General features: G+C 41.5%; 1 protein-coding gene across 1 annotated transcript in view; it reads right to left on the bottom strand.

Annotated features, from left to right (window-relative positions):
• The window catches only part of SPEN (spen family transcriptional repressor), a 97,939-nt gene extending 78,716 nt beyond the window's left edge, over positions 1-19,223 (bottom strand). Inside the window, exon 1 of the mRNA XM_044237234.1 lies at positions 19,011-19,223. Coding sequence (XP_044093169.1) covers positions 19,011-19,093 — 83 coding nt within the window. The 5' untranslated portion in view covers positions 19,094-19,223. The remainder of the gene's footprint in view (positions 1-19,010) is intronic.
• Between the last annotated feature and the right edge of the window lie 5,957 nt (positions 19,224-25,180).

Below are 25,180 nucleotides of genomic sequence, written 5' to 3'. Positions count from 1 at the left end.
AATCTTTTTTAAAAAATGAATAAAATACACACAAATAGTAAACAAAAAAATACACTCAAAAATGCTGTTCAATTTTATTCAAAAATTTTAAAATCTAAATTTTATTTATTCTTTTTAAGTTTTTTTTGTTTGTTTTTTGTTTTTTTGGCCAGATATAGAGAGCGAGCACAGGCAGGGAGAGTGGCAGGCAGAGGGCAAAGGGAGAAGCAGATTCCCTGCCAAGCAAGGAGCCCGATGTGGGGTGTGGGACTCGATCCCAGAATGCTGGGATCATGACCTGAGCCAAAGGCAGCCGCTTAACCAACTGAGCCACCCAGGTGCCCCCAAAAATCTAAATTTTAAAGAGGGTAAAAGAACACAAAACCCAAAATTCTAGTAATACCTAGGTATAGTCTAACGTAACAGACACTTTCATAAATTCTCTGAAGAACAACAAATCAGAAAAACCTCTTAGGAAGATAATTTGATAGTACTGATTAAGAATTAAGTACACATCCCTAGAAATTCCACTCACAGAGATTGATCATACATGTGCAATTGCAGGCATCTGCAAAGAGTACACAACACTGCTTACTGCAACACTGCTTGTACGGTGTAACGGGATAACCATTCCGCTTTCTGCCTATGTGACTTTGACTGCTCTAGGTACCTGCTACAGGTAGAATAACACAATACTTAGCCTTTTGGGACCTGACTTATTTCACTTAGCATAACTTTGTTTAGTTTTTGTTTTTAGAGTATGCTCTCCACTCAGTCGGGAGCCCAATGCAGGGCTTGAACCGAGGACCCAGAGATCAAGACCAGAGCTAAGATCGAAAGTCGGTATTTAACTGATTAGGCCACTCAGGCACCCCAGCATATTTTTTTTAAACAGGAAAAAAGCAAATTTAATAGGCATGCATACAGAGAATCCACAGAAATGTCAAATTCCCTCACTGAGCACAGTTTCTTCAAGGTTCCTCCACACTGTAGCAGGAGTCAGAATTTCCTTCCCTTTAAGAGTCAGAATTTCCTTCCCTTTTTAAGGCTGAGTAATATTCCATTGCATGAATTCTGTTTGTCACCAATCTAATTAGCACATTCTGTTTATTCACTCATGGGTCACAACACTGGCTGCTTCCATTTTTTGGCTATTGTGAATATGCTGCTATGAACATAATAGATGACTTTTTTATATGAAAAGCTACTTACTGGTTCTGGCTCTACTTCAGAGGGTTTAAGAAAACTTGAAGACTGGCAACAAGCTTAATCCAACCAACAAAACTAAATTCATCTGTTTACAGAATCTATGGTGAATGCCTAGAATCCTGTATGAAAATTTGATGACTAATTCTTAAGAAAAGCAATGTTTTCAGTAAAGCCTCAAATGACAAAATTCTTCAAACTATTATAGGCATCATTACCTTGAGGGGGGATACACACAGACACACACACACATCCATTATTTTATACCAATCTAATGAGAAACTATTTACTAAGTAAAATTAATTTGAGGGGTGCCTGGCTGGCTCAGTCAGTAGAGCATATGACTCTTGATTTCAGGGTGGTGAGTTCAAGCCATGTTGGGCATAGAATTTACTTTAAAAATTTTTAAAAGGATAGTGCTCAACTGACATATAAACCTCTGAAAGATTATTCAATTATGAGAAAAAATGGCAAAGATTCTATAATCTTTAGATCCTACTGGTGAGATCAAAGAGGAAGACTGAGTATTTTAGCCAATCTTAGAAATAATTCATAAAGTACTCCTCTAGAGAACAGGAGAGATGACTCTGTACTGGAAAAATCAAATCTATAGTACAGGAATATGATGACTACTACTAAGTTAACACTTGGACATTTGTTCTCACAATAATTCATGAATAACTTCATAAATGTGTCTGACTTAATAGTACTTTTCTGGGAGAAGTTCAAGTATAATTAACTGTCAATAGAATGCAAGTGATGATTACCCATTTCTTAGAGTAATGACAATAAGTAAAACAGATGGAGAAAAGAGGAGCAAGGCAAGCGGATCAAAAAAAGGGAAGACTGGAGAGAACAAAGTGGAAGTAACAGAAGCCTAGAGAACAAGTAAGAGCAAAAATCCACATCAAGAGACCCTAGTATGAATACAAAGGGCTCTTTGAAAACATGATTCCTACCTGGTTTACCAGAACTATTATTTACAACTACTGAGAAGAAATTTTTTTTTTTTAAAGATTTTATTTATTTGAGAGAGAAAGAATGAGCCAAAGAGAGGGAAGGGCAGAGTGAGAAGCAGGAGGAGATTCCCAGCTGTGCAGACAGCCTGATGGGCCCCCCCATCCCAGGACCCTAAAATCATGACCTAAGCCGAAGGCAGATCCTTAACCAACTTAGCTAACCAGGTGCCCCAAGAAATTCATTTTTAACCTTTTAATTTCTTAGTAAAATGATAATTTAAACAATGACTTTGGAAAACTTACAAATACTTCTTATACTTCCCCTGACTACTGACTTTTATCCTTATTTCATACTATATAGTTGCTAAGATAAAATAGAAGACAAAAACATGATCCCATCTTTTTGTAATGTACATAAATTCCATATTCTTTTCATATTCCACTGTGAGTTTTTCTGTAAAATCTCTGAAGACTACCTCTACTCCTAGCTTTAGGAAATGGGTTATCACTCCTCAATCTTAAAAGGTCTTTGGACTTTTTTTTACTGAATTCCAGTGTTTTATAAACTTTTAAGTAAAGGTGCTTCCCCATAAAGAACCCCGGCATGGAATTAACCCCATCCAATTAAAAAATAAGTTATAGGGCACCTGGGTGGTTCAGTCAGTTAAGTGTGAGACTCTTGATTTCAGCTCAGATCCTGGTATGAGGGTTGTGGGATCAAGCCCTGTATGGGTCTTCATGCTCAGTACAAGAGTCTGCTTATCCCTCTGCCCCTCCCCCTTGCTCAAGCTCACTTGGCTCTAAAAAGTACAAACTCCTAAAAAAAAAGTCACTGGGGCACCTGGTCGCTCAGCCAGGAACCTGCTTCTCCCTTCTCTGCCTGCCACTTCCCCTGCTTGTGTTCATCTCCCTGTCAAATGAATAAAATCTTTAAAAAAAAAAAAAAAAAAAGTCACTAGTTTCTAAGCCAATCATTTTATTAAATATGCAAACTTCCCCAGTCAACATTTTTTTAAAAAGATTTTATGTATTTATTTGACAGAGAGAAATCACAAGTAGATGGAGAGGCAGGCAGAGAGAGAGAGGGAAGCAGGCTCCCTGCCGAGCAGAGAGCCCGATGCGGGACTCGATCCCAGGACCCCGAGATCATGACCCAAGCCGAAGGCAGCGGCTTAACCCACTGAGCCACCCAGGCGCCCCCCCAGTCAACATTTTAATCTGATTAGTTATAATCTCTAGAACTAAAAAGCTTTTTTTTTTTTTTTTTTGGAAAAATAAAACATTCAGAAAAAACACTCAGAAGAACATTTTTAAAACAAAATTTCCTGTAAGATTAACACAAAGGAAATCAAATGTCATAACCCTGTGAGACCCAAAGCTGTGATGAAAGTTCCTTCTATACATCTACTTTTAGAATGACAAAGCAAATATATGCTAAAAAGGATAATCTGTGTCAAAAAACCCCTGTGGAAAGGGTTACTTCACAAGAAAAACAGAGAGGAGTGAGTGTAAGAAAAACTATAGAGTACAGCCTTACACACTTAGCATGTAACAAAATATATACACTTTTTTTTTGTTTTAATTAACTGCAACATGGAGGACCTGGGTGGCTCAGTGGGTTAAGCCTCTGCCTTCCACTCAGGTCATGATCTTGGGGTCCTGGGGAGCCCCGCATCAGGCTCTCTGCTCAGCGGGGAGCCTGCTTCCCCCTCTCTCTCTCTCTCTCTCTCTCTGCCTACTTGTGATCTGTCAAATAAATAAAATCTTTTTTTTTTAATTAACTGCAACATGCTGTTAAATTATTTAAAACTTTACAAATACCACTTAAGTCTTGACCCAGAAAGGCTACTTTTGACTGAAGAACATAGCTGGTTAGCAGAATGATTCATTTCAAAGTGATACACTATGTTTTGTATGATGGCTACAGTAGTATTTCTAGATATTAAATTCTCTTATAATCCAACTGAACATTAATATACTTTTAAAAAATTTATAGCATTCCAGGGACCTTTAGGTCATCTTACGAATGACAGCTATAACAAGGATTTCTTAAACTGGAAAGACCCTAGGAATCTTAAAACCCAACCCACTTGGTTTCTGGGAGGAATTACATGTACCCACTTTAGGTAATAAATGTGTTATGTAGAGTTAAAGCATCTTATTTTACGTACAGCATCACATAACTAACTGAATTTTAAGAGCTCTCTATAAACTTGAGATTTTTGCACATCTTATTTCTTCTGATTAAAGCGTGGCCTACAGAGGCACCTGGGTGGCTCAGTGGCTTAAGTGTCCAACTGATCTCAGCTCAGGTCTTGATCTCAGGGTCATGAGCTGAAGCCCTGCACCGGGTGTGGAGCCTACTTAAAAAAAAAAAAAAAAAAAAAAAGTCAGTACTTATTATGGAGTTTAATTCTAACTATGGATGTGCCTGAAATTCCCGTCATTTAAAGAATTCAAGCTGACTAAAAGGAGCAACTTTAGAAATATAAAGACTCCAAATTTCTAGAATAAGACTAGGAGTAAGAGGAGGAGAATGCAAAAACTTAAAAACAACAAAAAAAATCCATGGGGGAAAAAAAAAAGCAGTTCTAACCACTGAGAGTACAATGAGTAAAAAAGAGGGGCAGGAATCAAGCTATTCACCTACCACTATCTTTGTTTTATTTTCTAGTCCAAGTCTTTTGGTGATTTTAACCTTTTCACCTCAACATTTTTTTTTCTTTTTAAAGATTTTATTTACTCATGACAAAAAGATAGCAAGAGAGGGAAAACAAGCCCGGGGGAGCTGGAGAGGGAGAAGCAGGCTCCCTGCTAAGCAGGCAGCCTGTATGGGGCTCAATCCCAGGACCCTGGGATCATGACCAGAGCGGAAGGCAGACGCTTAACTGACTGAGCCACCCCAGTGCCCCTCACCTCAACCTTCCTATGTCAAAGCTAAAATTAGTACATAAATTAGATGCTACTATTCTATTCTTAACCTAATAGTTTGTTTAAACCAATGGTTCTTAACTTTTTCATGCCCTGGACTGACAGTCTGGTGAAACCTATAAACCCTTCCTTAGAATAATATTAATAAAATAAAATGAACAAGATTACAAAGAAAAGCAATTATACTGAAATACAATTACCAAAATACTTTAACATGGTTCCACTCAGGGGCGCCTGGGTGGCTCAGATGGTTAGGCATCTGCCTTTGGCTTGGGTCATGATCCCAGAGTCCTGAGATCAGCCCCTAGTCGTAGGGACTCCCTGCTTGGCAGGGAGCCTGCTTCTCCCTCTCCCTCTACTGCTCCCCCGGATTGTGCTCTCTTGCCCTGCTAAATAAATAAATAAAATCTTTAAAAAAAAAAAAAAAAGAATGTTACCAGCAAAATTCACACAGTGAGAAACCCTATAGAACAATCAACCTGGTTTGCAACAAATTAAGGTGTAAGGAGAGAGGGAGATTAAAATCTACAGATTAAGAGACTTCAATAGCCAAAATGTTCATCAGTAAGTAAATAAATGAACTGTAGTATCTCGACTGGGGGGGTGGTGGTGGTGGTTACAAGATGCCTGCATTTCTCAAAATTCAACAAACTTCACACTTAAAATAAGTACATTTTATTGAATGCAAATTAAACCTCAATAATTCTTTTTTAAAATTTACTAGGGCTTTAACTCACAACCCCAGTACCAGTCTCATACTCTACCAAAGCCAGCCAGGTGCCCTCCTCCCAACTTTTTTTTTTAAGTTTTTCAATAAAATTTTTAAAGAATTACATATCACCAATTATAATTGGTGTACCTTAAATAGAGCCCGAGTTTTTAAAAAAATATTCTTAAGTGAAATAAGTCAATCAGAGAAAGACAACTATTATATGATCTCCCTGATAGGAGGAAGTGGAGATGCAATGTGGGGGTTTGGGGGGTAGGAGAAGAATAAATGAAACAAGATGGGATTGGAAGGGAGACAAACCATAAGTGACTCTTAATCTCACAAAACAAAATGAAGGTTGCTGGGGGGAGGGAGGTTGGGAGAGGGGATGGGGTTATGGACACTGGGGAGGGTATGTGCTATGGTGAGTGCTGTGAAGTGTGTAAACCTGGCGATTCACAGACCTGTACCCCTGGGGATAAAAATACATTACATGTTTATTAAAAATAAATAAATAAAAATTTAAAAAAAATTCTTCAAACACACACACACACAATCAATTACAAACTTGAATACTGACTGGGTATATCAAATAGGAATATATCTCTTTAAACAATCCTTATCTTCTAGACATAAATACTGAAATATTTATGGATAAAATGTCTGGAATCTACTTCAAAATATTACAAACTGTACAAACTCCAGCATTCCAGGGCTTGTGCTAAAGAATAAGGGTCTTTTTTTTTTTTTTAAGATTATTTATTGGACACAGAGAGAGAAAAATCACAAGTAGGTAGAGACACAGGCAGAGAGAGAGGAAGGGAAGCAGGCTCCCTGCTGAGCAGAGAGCCCAATGCCGATGCGGGGCTAGATCCCAGGACCCTAGGATCATGACCTGAGCTGAAGGCAGAGGCTTTAACCCACTGAGCCACCCAGGCGCCCCAAGAATAAGGGTCTTAACTCATTAAGGAACCTGTTGGATAGGGACCAAGAATATATACAGGGAGGAGAAAAAGAAGTTGAGTGCAGCCACTTTGGAAAATAGTATGGAGATTCCTCAAAACTTTAAAAATAGAATTACCATATGATCCAGCAATTCACTTCTGGGTATTTATCCAAAGAAAGTGAAAACACTAACATGAGAAGATAATGTGCACCCCATGTTCACTGCAGCATAATTTCCAACAGCCAAGACATGGAAACAACCTAACTGTCCAGGGACTGAAGAACAGGTAAAGAAGATGTGTATATACACAATGGAGTACTAAACAGCCATAAAAAAAAAGAAGTCTTGCTATTTGAGACAACATGGATGGACCTTGAGAGCATTATACTAAATGAAGTCAGAGAAAGACAAATATATGATCTCATTCTGTGTAAAATCTTAAAAACAAAAACCATAAGCTCACAGAGAAAAGATGGGGGGGCAGTGAGTAGAAGGGTGAAATGAGTGAGAGAAAGGGGGTCAAAAGGTACAAACTTCTAGTTAGACACCAGTCACAGGGATGTAATGTGCCACATAGTGATTATCAATACTGTATTACTTATCTGAAAGTTGCTAAGAAAGTAAATCTTAAAAGTCCTCAACACAGGGGCACCTGGCTGGCTCAGTAGGTGGAACATGAGACTCTTGATCTTGGGGTTCTAAGTTCAAGCCCTAGACTGTGTGTAGGGATTACTTAAAAAATTAAATCTTGAGATGTCCAACTGGCACAGTAGGTTAAGCATCTGCCTTAGGTTCAGGTTGGGATTGAGCCCTGAGTCAGCCTCCCCGCTCGACAGGGAGTTTGCTGCTTCTTCTCCCCCCTGCTCCTGCTCTCTCTCAAATAAATTAAATCTTTAAAAAAGGGGGGGGGGCACCTGGGTGGCTCAGTGGGTTAAGCCTCTGCCTTCAGGTCAGGTCATGATCTCGGGGTCCTGGGATCGAGTTCCCCATTGGGCTCTCTGCTTGGCGGGAAGCCTGCTTCCCCCTCTCTCTCTGCCTGCCTCTCTGCCTACTTGTGATCTCTCTCTCTCTCTCTCTCTGTGTCAAATAAATAAATAAAATCTTTTAAAAATAAAATAAAATAATAAAAGAACAAGAAAAACATTTTTTTAAAGATTTTATTTATTTATTTGACAGACAGAGATCACAAGTAGGCAGAGAGGCAGGCAGAGAGAGAGGGAAGCAGGCTCCCCGCTGAGCAGAGAGCCCGATGTGGGGCTCGATCCCAGAACCCTGGGATCACGACCCGAGCTGAAGGCAGAGGTCTTAACCCACTGAGCCACCCAGGCGTCCCAGAAAAACCTTTTTGTAACCCGAGCCGAAGGCAGAGGTCTTAACCCACTGAGCCACCCAGGCGTCCCAGAAAAACATTTTTGTAACAATGTATAGTGAGAAGTGTTAAGTAGACTTACATGGTGGCCATACTGAAATATATACAAATATCAAATTATGTTATATAACATTATTAGTTTCAAGTATACATCAATTATAACTAATTTAAAAGTTAAGGTCAGTAAGGTTTGGGGGAAGGTAGGGCAAAGGTAAAATTCTGCTGAGATACCAAAGTGAGTGACTGACAACCAAATAAATAAATGAAGCAATGATGATTCCTAGTATTATTCCTAAGAAACAAACTTCTTTCTCACTATCTCCTCTTCTGTGTGACTCAGCATATAATAAAACTGACAGATCCAGTTATTATACTCATGTCACCAAGTCAGTGGTGGCTTAGAACCAAAACTACAATTTTAAGAATCATCAGGTAGCTCTGTATCTGATTTTGTTTTGTTTTGTTTTCATTTTTATTTCTTTGACAGTGGGAGGGCACAAGTAGGGGGAGCCTCAGGCAGAGGGAGAAGCAGGCCCCCCGCTTAGCAGGGAGCCTGACATGGGACTCAATCCAAGATCCTAGGATCATGACATGAGCTGAAGACAGACACGCAACCAACTGAGCCACACAGGCACTCTCCATATCGGCTTTAAACCGAGACAGGTGAATGTATTCATCCATTAAACTATCTCCTAGGAGGGACGCCTGGGTGGCTCAGTTGGTTAAGCGGCTGCCTTCGGCTCAGGTCATGATCCCAGCATCCTGGGATCGAGTCCCACATCGGGCTCCTTGCTTGGCAGGGAGCCTGCTTCTCCCTCTGCCTCTGCCTGCCACTCTGTCTGCCTGTGCTTGCTCTCGCTTCTCTATGACAAATAAATAAAATAAAAATCTTTAAAAAAAAAAAAAAACTATCTCCTAGGAGAGGAAAATATTGAAAAAACTTGCAAAAATACAAGCCACTTCCAGTTCCATCTTCCTTTCCTGTTCCTCGCCCTTAAATGTTGGTTTCCAAAGAAAGTAGTTGAGAGGAAGGGAATGAGAAACAGAGGCAGCAGGGTGACAGAGGTGGGGGAAGTAGAGTGGTTTAGACATTATCTACACTAAGAAGAGAACTGATTGGGCAAAGAAAACTGACTGGGGAAAGATAGAATAACAGTAGTCAGGTTTCTCACTACGAAAAAAATTTACAAATATAAAAATGCAGAGATTATGGGGCGCCTGGGTGGCTCGGTCGTTAAGCATCTGCCTTCAGCTCCGGTCATGATCCCAGAGTCCTAGGATCAAGCCCCTCAACAGGCTCCCTGCTCAGCAGGAAGCTTGCTTCTCTCTCTCCCTCTCCCCCTGCTTGTGTTCCCTCTCTCATGGTCTTTCTCTCTGTCAAATAAATGAATAAAATCTTTAAAAATATATGTATTTTTAAAACTGGAGAGGTTAGAAAAAATCTTCAGGTATTGGAACGTAAGTGAACTTTTTTTAAAATGGGACACAGAGGTACAGATACTGTGTATACATGGAAATATATATATATATATATATATCTCATAGTTAGGCACCCACATGACACACATTTTCTTAGCTCTATAGGAATGGGTACACTGAGCATCCAGGTGTTGGTTTCTAAATACTATCCTACACTAAAAGGAACTAGAATTTCTTGGAGAAATGACTGATTATAGGACAAGGAAAGTACATGATTAGCCTTTGTTATGCCTGAAATAAAGAAATGCTTAAACAGTGATGGAGAGATATCAAAAGGACACAACAGCCAGTTTGAAAGAGCTCCAACTGGCCAAACCTAGGACAATTTGGGTATCGAATAATCCCTGGACCAAAGCTCACTGAAAAAAGTAGAAATCATAAGTATTATACACATACACAGAAAGCTCCTACCTACAGGAAACTAAATATAGAAGGAATCACAACACTATATTTACCGGCAAGAGTTAGCACTGTTAAGGCTGGTGACTGTAGGCTTGATAAAAGAAGAAAGACTGTAATATTAAGGTATCTCCCCATCAAATGCTAATCAAATACAAAGGGGAAAATAGTAAAGATTTAACCTGACTAGGTGAGCAGTTAAACTAGTATCACCAGTGGTGGCACAGATCCATACTGTCTGCCTCCTTATATGCTACTCTTGAGAAGAGCAAAGAATCACTTCTGTGGTATTCTTACCAAGATGCATGCTCTGATCTGGTCATGAGGTAATACTGGACAGACTCAACTGGAGGGTTTACCCTGCAGAAGCAAAGGCCTATCCTTTTTAAGATTTTATTTATTCAGTTGAGAGAGCGCTTGCGAGTGAGCAAGCATGAGCAGGGGGAGGGGCAGAGGGGGAAGCCGACTCCCCACCGAGCAGGGAGCCCGACACTGGGCTCAAACCCAGGACCTGGGATCATGAACCGCACTGAATGCAGATGCTTAACTGACTGAGCCACCCAGGTTCCCCAAAAGACCTGTGCTTTGTAAGACTATCAGGCACATGAGAATTAGCATAAGACTGAGAAAGTATTCAGAATGATGAGACACAGCCACCAACAGCAACACATGCTAAGCTCCTGGAGGGAAAATGGAACACTGTGGGGATGGCTGGCATCGGGTGAATGGGGTCTGTGGACTGCGCAGTAGTATGGCACCAATACGGACTTCCTGGTTGGGAAGACAATGAGGTGCAATGCAAGAGTGTCCTAGTTTTGGGAAGGTATATACTAGAGACTTTAAGGGTAACAGGGTATCATGCCACAAAAAGACAACAGAGAGTAATGGAGCAAACGTCACAAAGTGCTAACAACTGAGGAATCTGGATGAAGGGAATGTGGGAATTCTTTGTACCATTCATGAACTATATTCCAAAATAAATTTTAAATGAGAAAAATATTACTGGTAAGAAAGAAGTGGGTCTACACATGGTCAGACACTCATTCTGGTGTATCAATACCATTTTATCTTCCCTTTTATTTATTTTTTTTTTTAAAGATTTTATTTATTTATTTGAGAGAGAGAGACAGTGAGAGAGAGCATGAGAGGGAAGAAGGTCAGAGAGCGAAGCAGACTCCCCATGGAGCTGGGAGCCTGATGTGGGACTCGATCCCGGGACTCCAGGATCACGCCCTGAGCCGAAGGCAGTCGTCCAACCAACTGCGCCACCCAGGCGTCCCTTCCCTTTTATTTTTTTAAACTAAGGAGAGTTAGTGTTTGGATTTTTGTTTTTTTAAAGATTTTATTTATTGGGGGCGCCTAGGTTGCTCAGTGGGTTAAAGCCTCTGCCTTTGGCTCAGGTCAAGATCCCAGGGTCCTGGGATCAAGCCCCGCTTCGAGCTCTCTGCTCAGCGGGGAGCCTGCTTCCTCCTCTCTCTCTCTGCCTGCCTCTCTGCTGACTTGTGATCTCTGTCAAATAAATAAACAAAAATCTTAAAAAGAAAAAAAAAAAAATTTTATTTATTGGGGCACTTGGGTGGCTCAGTCTTTAAGCATCTGCCTTCGGCTTGGGTCATGATCCCAGGGTCCTGGGATAGAGTCTCACGTGGGGCTCCCAGCTCGGTGGGAAGCCTGCTTCTCCCTCTCCCACTCGCCCTGATTGTGTTCCGTCTCTCACTGCTTCTCTTCGTCAAATAAATAAATAAAATCTTTTTTTTTTAAATGTCTATTTATCTATTTATTTGACAGAGAGAGAGAGAGAGAGAGAGAGAGAACAAGTAGGCAGAGCAGCAGGCAGAGAGAAAGGGAGAACCAGGCCCTCTGCTGAGCAGGGAGTCCAATGTGGGGCTCGATCCTAAAGCCCTGGAATCATGACCTGAGCCAAAGGCAGCTGCTTTAACGGTCTGAGCCACATAGGTGCCCCACAATACCATCTTTTCAAAGAGGCCTTACTCATTCCTCCCACCCCCATGACTCTCTATTCCCTCCTTTGCTTTAATTTTCTTCATAAATCAAGACAGGCCACAATTGATAGTTGTTTGGGCTAAATCCTGGGTACACAGGATTCACTTACTATTTTTCTCTTTTTATATGTGTCCAAAATTCTCCAAAGTATAATTTTTAAACTATAAAACAGTGATATATATGCATCTTTATTAATACATTAAAGTATCTAGCATCAAGTCTAATAGCTACTTTAGTTTCTAAGTTGTGATGAGCATGAATTATTTACAAACATGGAAATGAGGAAGTCAGAATCCTCTGCAGGGTGCCTGGGTGGCTCAGCCCACCAAGCCTCTGACTTCTGCTGTCATGATCTTGGGGTCCTGGGACCAAGTCCTGCAATGAGCCACTCCTTGGGCTCTGTGCTCGGTGGGGCTCTGCTTGTCCCTCACCCTCTCCCTCTGCCCTCCACCCCCCAACCTCATGTGTATGCACTCTCTCAAATAAATAAAATCCTAAAAAAAACCTAAAAAACAAAAAACAAAACAAAAAAAAAGGTGATTTTTAAGAAATCTTGAATACAAAAGAGCCTTTACTACAGTGTAACAGTGTCGTTTTTTAAAATTAACGCTTGAGACAAAAAAATTTACTACCTACCAACTTAATGATGACACAAATCACTGCATGCCAGATGTCATTTTGTAAAATACAAAAATCTTTTAAAAGATTTACTTATCTGAGAGACAGCGAAAGCGCACACATGCTTGTGTGCGCTCAGGAACAGGGACAGAGGGAAAGAATCTCAAGCAGACACGGCTGAGCAGAGAGCTGAAGGTAGGGGCTCAATCTCACAATCCTGAGCCAAAACCAAGAGTCTGAGGCCTAACCGTCTGCCACCCAGGTGCCCCTGAAATACAAAATGTTTAAAAAGAATACAAATGTCCTAGTTTTTGAATGAAAGGAATAAAATGAGGTGAAGGTTAAAAAAAATCAATTTTAAGAATCTATAAATGTGTATATATATATTATATGTATTGTTATATATATTATATATATACATAAAACTACAAATGCATTACACACACAGGTTCATATACTGCATGTAAACATGATAGGAATGTAACCATCAAAGTCTATACAAGGTACACTCAGAAAATCGCCATTCCATTTGTCCAAATTCTCAAGTAAGCCAAAGTCTGCACTTAACAAAGACATATATTACTCTAGAGGTTTGGTATGCTGGACTAAAAAATCTAGCACCAAAACAAGCAATAGGACAAACAACTGTGTTTCCCATTTGAATTTTCCCACAAATACTCCTTAAATGTAAGAACTGGAGTGGTTCCTTAGATAATAAAAACCTTTATGCTAAATTTCAGTTTATCTCTGTATTCAAAATGAACTCCTAAGTAATTAAATCCAAGAATTCACTAAATTTATTTAGCATTTTACAGAGACATTTCTTTGTGGGTTTCAGATGTTTACAATTTTCAACCTGGCAGATACAGACGCGGGGCGGGGGGGTGGGGGTGGGTCTGAATACTGTAATACTGTACAATTGTATCGAGAACATCTCTTCACAGCAAAGAGTATTTCTGCACAGCGAAAACAGGTAGAATACAAAAATTATATGGTTTCTAATAAAACCATTAAACACCCTAACTGGTTTCCACAACAGAGTATGCTATTTTCCTTTCTTTTCTTTTTTAAAGATTTTATTTGACACAGAGATAGAGAGAGAGGGAACACAAGCAGGGGGAGTGGGAGATGGAGAAGGAGGCTTCTCACAGAGCAGAGAGCCCAAGGCAGGGCTCGATACCAGAACCCAGGATCATGACCTGAGATGAAAGCAGACTCTTAACTGAGCCACCTGGGCACCCCCAGAGTATGCCATTTTCGCTCAAAACATGAGTAGCTCTAAGGTAAATAATAATAAATTAAGTAAAGATAGCAGTAAACTTTAGAAATTTAACTATAAAAAAGTATTACTTTATTTTGTCTCCTTGTTCAGCAGGCTAATATAGGTCTGTTTCAAGGGCTTGAACATTTATTACAAAGCATCCAATAAGGAAATTCAGGAGCCCAATTTTAATAACAATATATACTAAAGGTATTTGCAGACCACAATGCTTACTCTAAATAATGTGGACTAGCTAAACTACAGCTCAAACACCACAGATTCTTATAAGTGAAAACAGAAATACATCATCTCCAATTGTATATACTAGTTCTCACAAACTATTTCAAACTTTTTTTTTTTTTAATTTTAAGATTTTATTTATTTAGGGGAGCCTGGGTGGTTCAGTGGGTTAAAAGCCTCTGCTCAGGTAAGGTCCCAGGGTCCTGGAATCGAGCCCCACATCGGGCTTCTCTGCTCAGTAGGGAGCCTGCTTCCCCCTCTCTCTGCCAGCCTCTCTGCCTACTTGTGATCTCTCTCTCTCTGTCAAATAAATAAATACAATCTTTTTTTAAAGATTGTATTTATTTATTTGACAGAGACATAGCGAGAGAGGGAACACAGGCAGGGGGAGTGCAAGAGGGAGAAGCAGGCTTCCCGCTGAGCAGGGAGCCTGATATAGGCCTCGATCCCAGGACCCCAGGATCATGACCTGAGCCAAAGGCAAACGCTTAACGACTGAGCCACCCAGGTACCCCTCAAACGTTTTTTTTTAATTTAAGCAAAATTTCAAAGTAAGGAGAAAGTAAGACTTAAAAGACTATCTGGAAAAACTTTTACATTACCACTATCTTTAGAACTTCTATATAAATCTTCCTCAAGCATGAACGTTCACAGGATTAGAAGTGCCTCATAAATCAAGCCTGAAATCTCTTCATAAGCTTACCAAACAATACAATGCCTGAGCAATCAAGAATCTATAAGAAAGGCAGTTTGAAAACGGTGCCCTCCACAAGTCAAACATCACCAATCTTCCTGGCACCGAGCCCTATTTTCCCCCAATCTGCCAGAGGCATCCTCCTTAGGAAATAAAATACAGTATTTCAAGCATTCTGTATTAATTTTTAATGCTATTTATCACAATAACTGAATTTTATTTTTTAAATGTACAAAAGCCCGACACAAAAATATCAAAATTATAACATTCAAAGCCAGAGCTGTTTCTACATAGAACTGGCTGGGCTCTAAAAAAGAAACGATGTAGCAATGATGTAAGGCTAGGGTGAGTCAAATTTGTTTGAAGTCTAAAAATACCTCTAGTTATAGAATACTAAAGACAAGGAAATTCTTCCACTATATTTTTACTGTGTCCCCAAAGTAAAGATATCCAAATACATGTAACACGTATTCCAGCTATCTTAACTCAGAAAACCATTGTAATATTTAAAATTAGCAAAGCCAAAAATACATTTTTAAATGGGTCTCATTCTTTGACAAAATTTTTTACATAAGCTGCTACCTTGCTCTACCTCTGCACAATCTTTAACGTCTTCTCTAAAACTGGGGATGGATGGGAAGAACCTGAAAATGTGATTTACTTAAAATAGGCAAATAAAATAGAGAATTTTATATTCTTTAAAGGGCTCTTTTCGTTCGCTCATTCTAATTCAGGGAATCATCTCTGCACACACCTCTCTCTCTTACAACTAAAAGACAGCAACCAATTGTTGTGTAACTCCTCCCTTCCCCCTTCAACCCAGCTAACATACAAAGGAAAGGACTTTCTCTATTGTGCAAATTCAGTCCCTGCAACAGATCTTTGTTAACTAAAATCTGATTCAGAAATAGTCCTCATTTAATTTTTTTCAGCGGTATATTAAAAGCTGTAAAGAAAATGAACACAACAAATATATTCTATTGCAAGAAGGTAAAGCCAAATTTTGAAAAACGCTCTGATTATATTTTAAAGACTGGGTCTTTCTTTAGTTCGAACGGGGAAAAAAGCCTTTATCAGCATCCTTCCCTCAATCTATTTTCCACCAAAAATACTGACCGTTGTAAATAATAAAAATAATACACTAAATAATACAAAAAAGATCTGGTTCTGACCCCTCCCCCAAACACACACAAAACTGCCCTCTAAGCTGCCCTGCTTCCAAAACTGGTTTAATCTTTAAAAAAACAACAAAAACAAAACCCCAAACACTTACTACAATAGCCTAATCAGTGTTACAAGAATAATTCTGAAAACGTTTTATGTAATATATTCCCAATATACACCTCCTAATCCTGTAAAACAGTTATTAGTTAATGTTGTAATTAGCAAGGGAAAAGGGTAAAAGCTGGTAAAAGGTATTAGAGAGTTTCTCTCATCTTGAGTTCCAGAAAACACTAGAATTGTATATCCTTACATTTTCTTACACAGCTATCATTCTGGTACAACTACCTTTTTATTTTTATCCCTTTCACTTAAATTACTCAAATTTCGCTTTCCCCTTGTAGCAATCACACATTTTACAAAACATTTTCTACAATACGGATAAAAGGCTTTGAATTCCTCCAAACAGGGTCCATTTAACTCCACAGCTGGAAAGGCAAAAACATTTCTTATACATATGTAAGAATAAACAAGAAACCATAAATAGAGATTACCTGTCCCGGGGATTGGGTGGGAAGTGGGGGATGGGAACTGGGAATCCCGAGGTCAGGGGTGAAGGGGAGATTTTTCTCTGTAAACCCTTCACACTCTTTAAACCCATAAGAATGCACTGCCTTTTCAAAGAGCTAAGGACGTTTGTCTAAATTTTTTTAAAAATCGCTTTTAACATAAAGGAGTGTCATGGACACACGGTCTGCTTAGTTAGTTTTAACAGAATCTGCTTTTGGTAGCATCTGCTTGTGCTCTGCAGTAGGTGAGATACCCCTTTAAACGCAGTGTGCCCGCTAAGCCCTGTTTAATACAGTAACGTTCCTCCAGACCTCCGCTTTCGAAGGCAGCTCGCATCCTCCGCCCCCTCCTCCCTCTGTGCATTCTGAGAGCAGCTCTGCTGATTCCCACATAAAGTGGGTCCTGGCCGCCATTTTAGAAAGTCATTCACACAAGCCGGACCGCAGCCCCATCCACTTAAAAAATCTCCCAAAACTCCCGCGGACGATCTCCTCTTCCCATTCCCTCTCCCCTCATCTTGAGAGGAGTCAAACTCCCTGCAAGAGATATGCATTGTCTCTGGAATGTGCATAATGCGAAGTGACACGTCTGGCCACAGAACACTGAGGAGCAACGCGAATGCTGCAATGCACGTGTTTGCACGTCGTTACAGACGAATTTCCCAGAGACCTACAGAGAAAGTCCACAGGAGTTAAAAAGTGAGCACACCTAAAGTGGCTTTTCCACTCCGATAATCTGCGCCTACAGGACTTTCCCACCAAAGCACTGAAGACGGTGGGGCGGTGGGTGGAGGTAAAGGGTGGAGTCGCGCCAGGGAGGGAAAAGTTCCCATCTGCTTCCCCACTGAGCCCAGGGTCTCGCTCCCCTTTACCACCGGGGTAGAGGTGAGGTTTTGCTCCCTGCCGGCCCTTGCCTGGTTTCTCAGCACAACGTAGTAAACACCGGGAGAGTCCTGGAAGCGCGCCTCCCCCAGCCCTGCCGAGGACAGCCTGAGCAGGTTATGAATGGCCTCACTATTGCCGGCTCCTTTTCACACGCGGACACGCGCAGACGCGCGCTCCAGCGGTGAAGATTTAATACCCCAGTAACAGCAACCACCAACAGAATCAATGATCCTCCATTTAAAAGACGGAGTGGATCCAGCTCTGCTGCCTCTGCTTCCATTTCCCTATCCAAGCTGCTCAGGAGCAAGCGACGCAATCTGTTTTTCCCATGGTGACTCACTAATAAGGGCGCTCCATAATTTCCTCCACTCACTAGATAGTAAGAGGAACTAGGAGTAAACCGAACTGAAGATCGTTCCGGGTCTGGAACATCGCAAGGAACGGTAATTTTCGAGGACGAGCGCGGATCTGCTACAGTCCTCCTCATTCTGCACCAAGCTTAAGCACAGCGTCACTTTCAGTATGTTCTACCGAGGACGCTACCGGTCACGGTACGCATACGTTCCACAAAGAAAGCCGGCGCTTGAATGCTACGGTAGCAGAGGTACCAAAACAACAGTGGTCCCACCATCTCACCGAAAAAAAAATATTCTGGAAAGTTTAAAAAAAAACGACACCTCCTGATCTTAAAAGACGTGCATTCTTCCAACGACCGGTTCAAGAACTCTGGGCGGGAGGGAATCACCGTTCTTTCAAAGGCGGCCCCTCAGCGCTAAGCCCGCGCGGCCGCGGAGGCAGCGATCCCGAGGCTCTCGGGCTCCGGCGCCCGCCGGGCACCGTCCTACCCGCCGTGGGGCTTCCAGTGAAAGCCCTCGGTCCTCACCACCGTCCTCACCAGGGACCCCAGAGGGCTGAGGCGGCCTGGAAGGCAAAAGAGCCGAAACAGGCGCACCAACTTATTTTCAGACACCATACTCGCTAGCCAACCCCGAAAAAATAAGAATAAAAAAAAAAAAAAAAACCCACAGGAGAAATGTGAGCTTGCCATTTCCCTGTAGTTTCTAGGTCTGTAAGCCGTTCGGGAGAGGTGCCCAGAACCTCGCAGCTGCCCCGGTTCCGAGCCGCTCCTACACCACCTACCGAGCCGTGTGTCTGGGTGAAGCCTCTCATGTCGCACAAACCCCTCTCCCGGCTAGACATTTCCAAGCGCCGGCAGGGCGAGGAGCGGGACTTGCGGCGGGACTCCGGAGTTGGCCGCGCCGGGACGGGGGTCCGGGGCGGCGGCGCGCAAGGACGCGACCCTACTCCTGCCCCGCCGGCTGGCGGGCGCCCTCCCGGCGCCGGTTCCGCGGAGGCCGAGCGACAGCCTCCTCCTCGCTGGGGCGGGAGAGGGCGGCAGCCGGACCGCTCCGCCGAGGCCCGAGGCCCAACGCCGCGACGCGGGCCGAGCGGCGGCCAGACAACCGCGCGCCCCCCGCACCAGTCCGCGGCTCTGGCCCGGGTCCCCTCAGCAGTTCCGCGCACGGGGAGGGGCCGGCAACGGGCCGGGCGGGCAGCAGCGCCCGAGGGGAGAGCGCGGCCCCGGGCCGCGTGTCACTCACCGTTTGAAATGCTCGATGATCTTCTCTTCCCGCACGTTCTCCGGTAAGTTGCCCACCCAGAGGTGCCTGGTTTCCCGGACCATGCTGGGCGGTGTGCCGGCGACCGCTGGTGCGGGTTCTCCCTCGCCGGCTTCGTACGAGCCCGTCAGCGCCGGGAGGCGGGCGCCGAGGCGGCGGCGGCGGCGGCTGCGGCGGTGGCGTCGGCAGCGGCGGCGGCTCCTCCGGCTCCCCCCCGTGCAGAGACCATCCCTCTCCCCCAGGTTCTGACTCTCGGGCCTCGCAGCTCCGCTCTGCCGCCACCACACACCCGAAGCCGACCCTCGCGCTCCGGCGGCGCATGCGCCCGGGCGGCGGCGGGCGGGGGAGCGGGGAGGAGGGGCGAGCGGGACCCGGGCGGCAGCGACTACGACGGAGCTGGCGCTGTGGCAGCCGGACGCTTCCCACCGGTGCGCGCGGCCCGCCTCCCTCGCCGCGGGCACGCGCGCGTCCGCCCGCCCGCCGAGGCTGAAACGCCGAGTTCCTCCCAGCCGGCGCGCAGGCGCGCGGGGGAGGGAGGAACGCGGGGCTTGAAAGGAACGCTCGCGCGCCCGATCCTGATGCGCAGGCGCGCAGGCACGCTAGGAGTGGGCCTCTGGGCGGGCGCTCGGTCAGACCTGGGGCGCTGAGCTTCCAGGGACCGGGACGGTCTCCAGCCCCTCAAACAGCGGTCCCAGGCGCGGGCCTAGAGGAACAAAAGAGAGAAAGGGAGTTGGTTTTGATAGCCCCGCGTGTCAGAGCGGCTGCCGGTGCCTCTCCCCGGAGAAGCCAGGACTCCTGACCCTACTCACCCTTTGGCCAGGAGCTGGCCGTTTCCGGGCACCAGGATCCCCGCCTGCTTGGGAAAGTGTCGGAACAAGGCCGCCCTTCTCAAGGCCAAGCGAAGCAATGACGGGATCAGAAGCCCATCCCTCTCAAGAATAATTAGCCGTAACGTAAAGCAACTATTTTATATAGGATCTTACGAAATGTTTTGCAAGATACGTTACGGTATATCAGGAATAGAACTGAAAGAAGACGGCTAAAAGGATTTATATAAAGGAGTTACTGTAATTTAATATTTAAGCATAGGAACGGATCAGACCTCTGGCCTTTCCAGGCCAAGCGACCTTTAAAGACCATAGCTGAACTTTCTTTTTTTCATAGCTGAACTTTCATATAAAGGCCAGTTTACAGAACCCCAGAGAAAACCGACAAAATTAAGGCAAACTGTATTGAGTCCAGAAAAATGGAATCGTTTAGAACAGTCAGCAACTCAATTTTCCATTTTTTATCTGCAGAAATAAAATATCAAAGGTGCAGTACTTGGGCGCCTGGGTGGCTCAGTGGGTTAAGCCGCTGCCTTCCGCTCAGGTCATGATCTCAGGGTCCTAGGATCGAGTCCCGCATCGGGCTCTCTGCTCTGCAGGGAGCCTGCTTCCTCCTCTCTCTCTCTCTCTGCCTACTTGTAATCTCTCTCTGTCAAATAAATAAATAAAATCTTTAAAAAAAAAAAAGGTGCAGTACTTCAAGTACACACCAGATTTTAAATATTTGGTCTTATTCACGGTCTCCTTAAATACAGCCGATTTATCACCAGACTATATTGTGAACTGGAAAATATGGTCACCATGATCAGTGGCACTAATACCTGGAGTCACCTGTGCACAGTAGTTTCTTTTGTTCCACAGACAATAATGCTCCAGGTAGTTTTTTTGTTGTTTACCGTATAATGTGACATAAGCTAATTAATTATTGTGTCTGACTGAGAGTCACATCAACTTTTCTTGTATTTGGTCTAATAGTCCATACTATAGGGGCGGCTGGGTGGCTCAGCCCATTAGGCGTCTGCCTTCTATGCAGGTCATGATCCCTGGGTCCAGCCCAGCAGCTGGCTCCCTGCTCAGTGGGGAGCTTGCTTCTCCCTCTCTCTCTGTCCCCTAGCTTGTACTCTCTCTATCCCAAATAAATAAAATCTTAAAAAGAGAAATAGTCCATGGCTATATTTAATAAACCTGACCAGTTGAGATACTCTCTCTTCCATTGACAAGGCTAAGCAAGCCCCAGTCTAACACAGTTGCAGTGATTTCAGTAAAAGATGAGCTAGCTGAGGGGCTAAGCTTACCCTCCATTTGAAATGATTTTGGGAATTTTGACAAATTATTTCTAAAACTTCTAGATTCTGAGCCAGGTAATTTAACTGATTTAACTTCAGTACGAGTCAGAAGAGGTAGAGAAAAGCTAGAAACAGAAAAGCCCCACTACAATAGTGGCATTCATTGATAATTAAAGTATTTAGTGCCACCCCACAGGCTGTCCTCATCTTCATGCAAATCAGTCATTAAATGAAATGGAAATTTGTGTTCTTGAAAATATTATGGAATGGATTCCTCAGTAAAAGCAAACAAACCACAGATGTAGGATCAGCCATTTACATGTGGCTATTTCTTTGTCCTGACACTTTCACTTAAGGAGTGTCAAACCAGCACACTATTAACCTAAACTCATGTATAGTTGTTGTTGTTGTTGTTTTTAAGATTATTCATTTATTTATTTGACAAGGAGAGAGAGCACAAGCAGGGGGAGCTGCAGGCAGAAGGAGAGGGAGAAGCAGACTCCCCGTTAAGCAGGGAGCCTGATGCAGCCCTCAGTCCCAGGGTCCTGGGATCATTACCTGAGCTGAAGGCAGCCACCTAACTGACTGAGCTACCCAAGCACCCCTGAACTATATAGCTCTGCATGCACGGCTGCAGTTAACATTGAACTGACATGCATTTTTCCATGAAGCATGAATTTCAATATAAGCAACCACAATTTGAAACACATTTTAAAATAGGATGTAAACTCCTCATTTAAAACTTGATAGGCTCTGTATTAGCTGAAACCTCTTGGAAAGACCAAAGTGTCACCATGAAGAACAGAAGAGATTCAGCTCAGTTGCACTAAGAGGGGCAACTGACAGGATTCACAAAATAGTGTCTTGCAGTTACAGAAGTAAAGGGCATATCTCACCTTGCATGCAGACTTCAGTTAAAATCAGTCTGAGGAAAAAATTCAAGGACTGAAAAAAAAAAGGGGGGGTAGCTTTTTAGAAGCAAAATCATTAGAAAAAAGACTAATTAGAGTAATTATTGGATGCAGTATTTGGTATCCATCTAGGGCTCCCAAACAACAATAAAAGGATAAAGCAGAACAAAATAAGAAGCAATTAAGATATTTTTTCTAATACTTTCTCCATGGCACAAGAATGAAGATACATTAAGTGAAAGTTAAAGCAACATCCTTACCAACTAAAAATTTTTTGAACTAGTTCTTTTCAGTTAGCCTAAAAGTCTTGTTACAGCAGTGCTGTTTTTCCATGTAAAAAGCAGAATAAGTACTTAATTTTTGTAAATTAATTTAAAATGGACAAAGCTATTTACAAATACTACTCAAATACCTTCAAGTCCCCCACCTTTGGGAAGTAGTGGAGGAGAAACCTGGTAGAAGATTACCAACACATAAATTATTAAGCAAAGCTGAGTTAAAGTTCTCTCAAAGACCAAAGAGCTCACAGAATGTCAAAAAGATTAGAGGCAAATATCAAATTAAGAATATCATCTCATCGAGCCAGAGATCTACCAAACAACTGAGAAACAGTCTCTCTTTAATATAAAGCCTAACAAAATCTCATCAAACCAACCTGTATACTCAGATTCGCTTGAAGTATTGTCAAACTACCTGTTTGGCACCAAAAATAGCAACGAAAGTATTCATTTTAGTTTCTTGGTTTCTTAAAAATCCGATATATATTTCTCAAGAGAATTCTCAGTTTATAAAATGTCAACAGACATCAGCCTAAATAAATTTAATGAGTAAAATAAATTTCAATTATCTAACATGCTCCTATGATGCCAAAAGAAAAAAAAATGACACTAACTTCAATTGAACAGATTCATTTAAAGGAAAAATAGCTCACATATAGATGCTGGGTTCAAATGAGCAATTCAGGTAGGAATTCTATCCATCTTTATTAAACTTAATAGTTGCAGGTTAAAAATACTGTCCATGTTCCTTACTGATTCTTTTAGCATAACAAACACTACTTGGCATGAACTCTGTGTTATACTAAAAAAATAAAAAATAAAAACAAAACAAAAACAATACTGATGATACAAACAATAGACAGTATGTATAATGGAATACCCCTGGGATACTGGGTTAAGAGTTAGAAATTCCAGTTCCAGTTTTGTCACTGGCTATATGACCTAGACAAATCAATTAAATCCTCAAAGTCTCAATATCGTTATCTGCAAAACGAAATATCTATCAAAAAAGTTTCCTAGAAGTATCAAAGAAGATGATATATGTAAAAGTATTTGGAAGTAACACACCATAAATATCATGAATACTATTAAGTTGGCCAGTAATTTCTCATTAATATCAAAAGTAAGCATCAGCTGAAATTAAGAACATATATTATCAATTTTCAGGGTTTTATAGCCTACATAGGTTCTACAGTCAAATCAAAATGCAGTGATTGCATATTAAGTATGCCAACATTCCGTTTGTTTTTGCAAAGCTCTTAATAACAGCAAAACTGATAAGTACACGCCCTTTGCATAGCCCCAAATCAAGTATTTGATTTTTTTCAATGCCTTTCATTTTTATTGGCAATGTATCAGAAAACACTGGGAAAGCTTTTCTCTATTTCTGTCTTTGGTACAAATATTTACAAAGGCAGAATTTCTTCAGCAGCATTTATCTTGGTATGTTTTCAATAGCAAGGCAACCCACTCTGTTATTCTGATTTTTAAATTTATTTTAACAATAAATAATTTATGCTCATTGAAAAAGATCAAAAGTAGAGTGTGATCTCTCCTTTCTTCTAATAAATGGATGGTGAAGTGAATTTCCTCATTTGAGTCTTAATGATAATTCAGAAAGGTAACATTAAAAGCAGAACCATTTGCAAAGGGGAATTAAAATAGATGTGTTTTTAATCAGGTCTTATTTTCACACTGTGAGGAGCTCCTGTATTTGGCATGCTAGATGTGCTCAAAGAATTCAGTCATGCGTAACGGAAGCCCAATAGGAAAAGCATTTGAGCCTCAAATTTGGACTTTGAATGCTAACCTAGCCAATAGAGCAGATAAATTAATATCAACATTTAAACAGAAAGACAGAATCGTTACCAGATATTTAACAAGAATTTGGTTACAAATCTAGTCCCAAGCTATTAAAATTAAACTATTTCATGACAAAACATATACTTAAAATATAAGCACCTGTTTCTAAAGGCATCATATAAAAACACATTAACTAGCTCTAAAATGATCAAAGCCTACTTGACAACTTGACAATACAAACTCTATTTTTATAATCAGTTTTTTTTTAACAGTAGAAAATAAAGACAGACAACACTGCTATATTATTCTCAAAGAGTGTTTGACATATTGTTAGTTTTGAGGGAGCAAGAAAGACCAGTCCATTAACAGATCTATTTTGATATAGAAGGCAGAGTCTGGTGGAATTACATAAATTATAACATATCAATTGACCATCAGACAGCTAGTCCTCTAAATCATACTTTCAGCAAGCTAACATTTCATAATCTATTTTACTATTCAACACTCTATGTAAGCTAAATTATCCCACATTGTTTTTTGCATTCCAGAAATGGATGTAATGGCTGATACATTTTTTTAAATCAATTCTTATGTTTTTACCATTTCCTTGGAAAGTTGCTTAATTTTTCCCCTCTATGAGGAAATACTGCTAATGTATCTAATATTCAGAATTACAAATTAACGTTTAGGGCATGGGGAAAAAATGGATTGGAAGGATATTTGCAAATACCTTAATCACAGCTGTGCCTATATGGTAGAATTTAATTCTTTTCTTTTTTAAATTTCAATTCTAGTAAAGTTAACATACAGTGGTAGTTTCAGGTGTACAATATAGCGATTCAACAATTCTATACATTACTGAGTGCCCGTCACCTAACCCCCTACCCACCTCCCCAGAAATGTAAAAATTTTTTAAAGTTTTTATTCATCTATATTTTCTAAAAAAAAATTCCATCTATATTTTCTTTGGTTAACATATATCGTTTTTATAATTAGAAAAAGTTATAATAAAATGAATTTTGGAAGTCAGCATCTGTGTTTCTTTCA

The sequence above is a fragment of the Neovison vison genome, chromosome 2 (genome assembly GCF_020171115.1).
Source record: "Neovison vison isolate M4711 chromosome 2, ASM_NN_V1, whole genome shotgun sequence".
NCBI lineage: Eukaryota > Metazoa > Chordata > Mammalia > Carnivora > Mustelidae > Neogale > Neogale vison.
The sequence above is the reverse complement of the archived record's forward strand: the minus strand, read 5'-3'. Positions and strand labels throughout refer to the sequence as shown.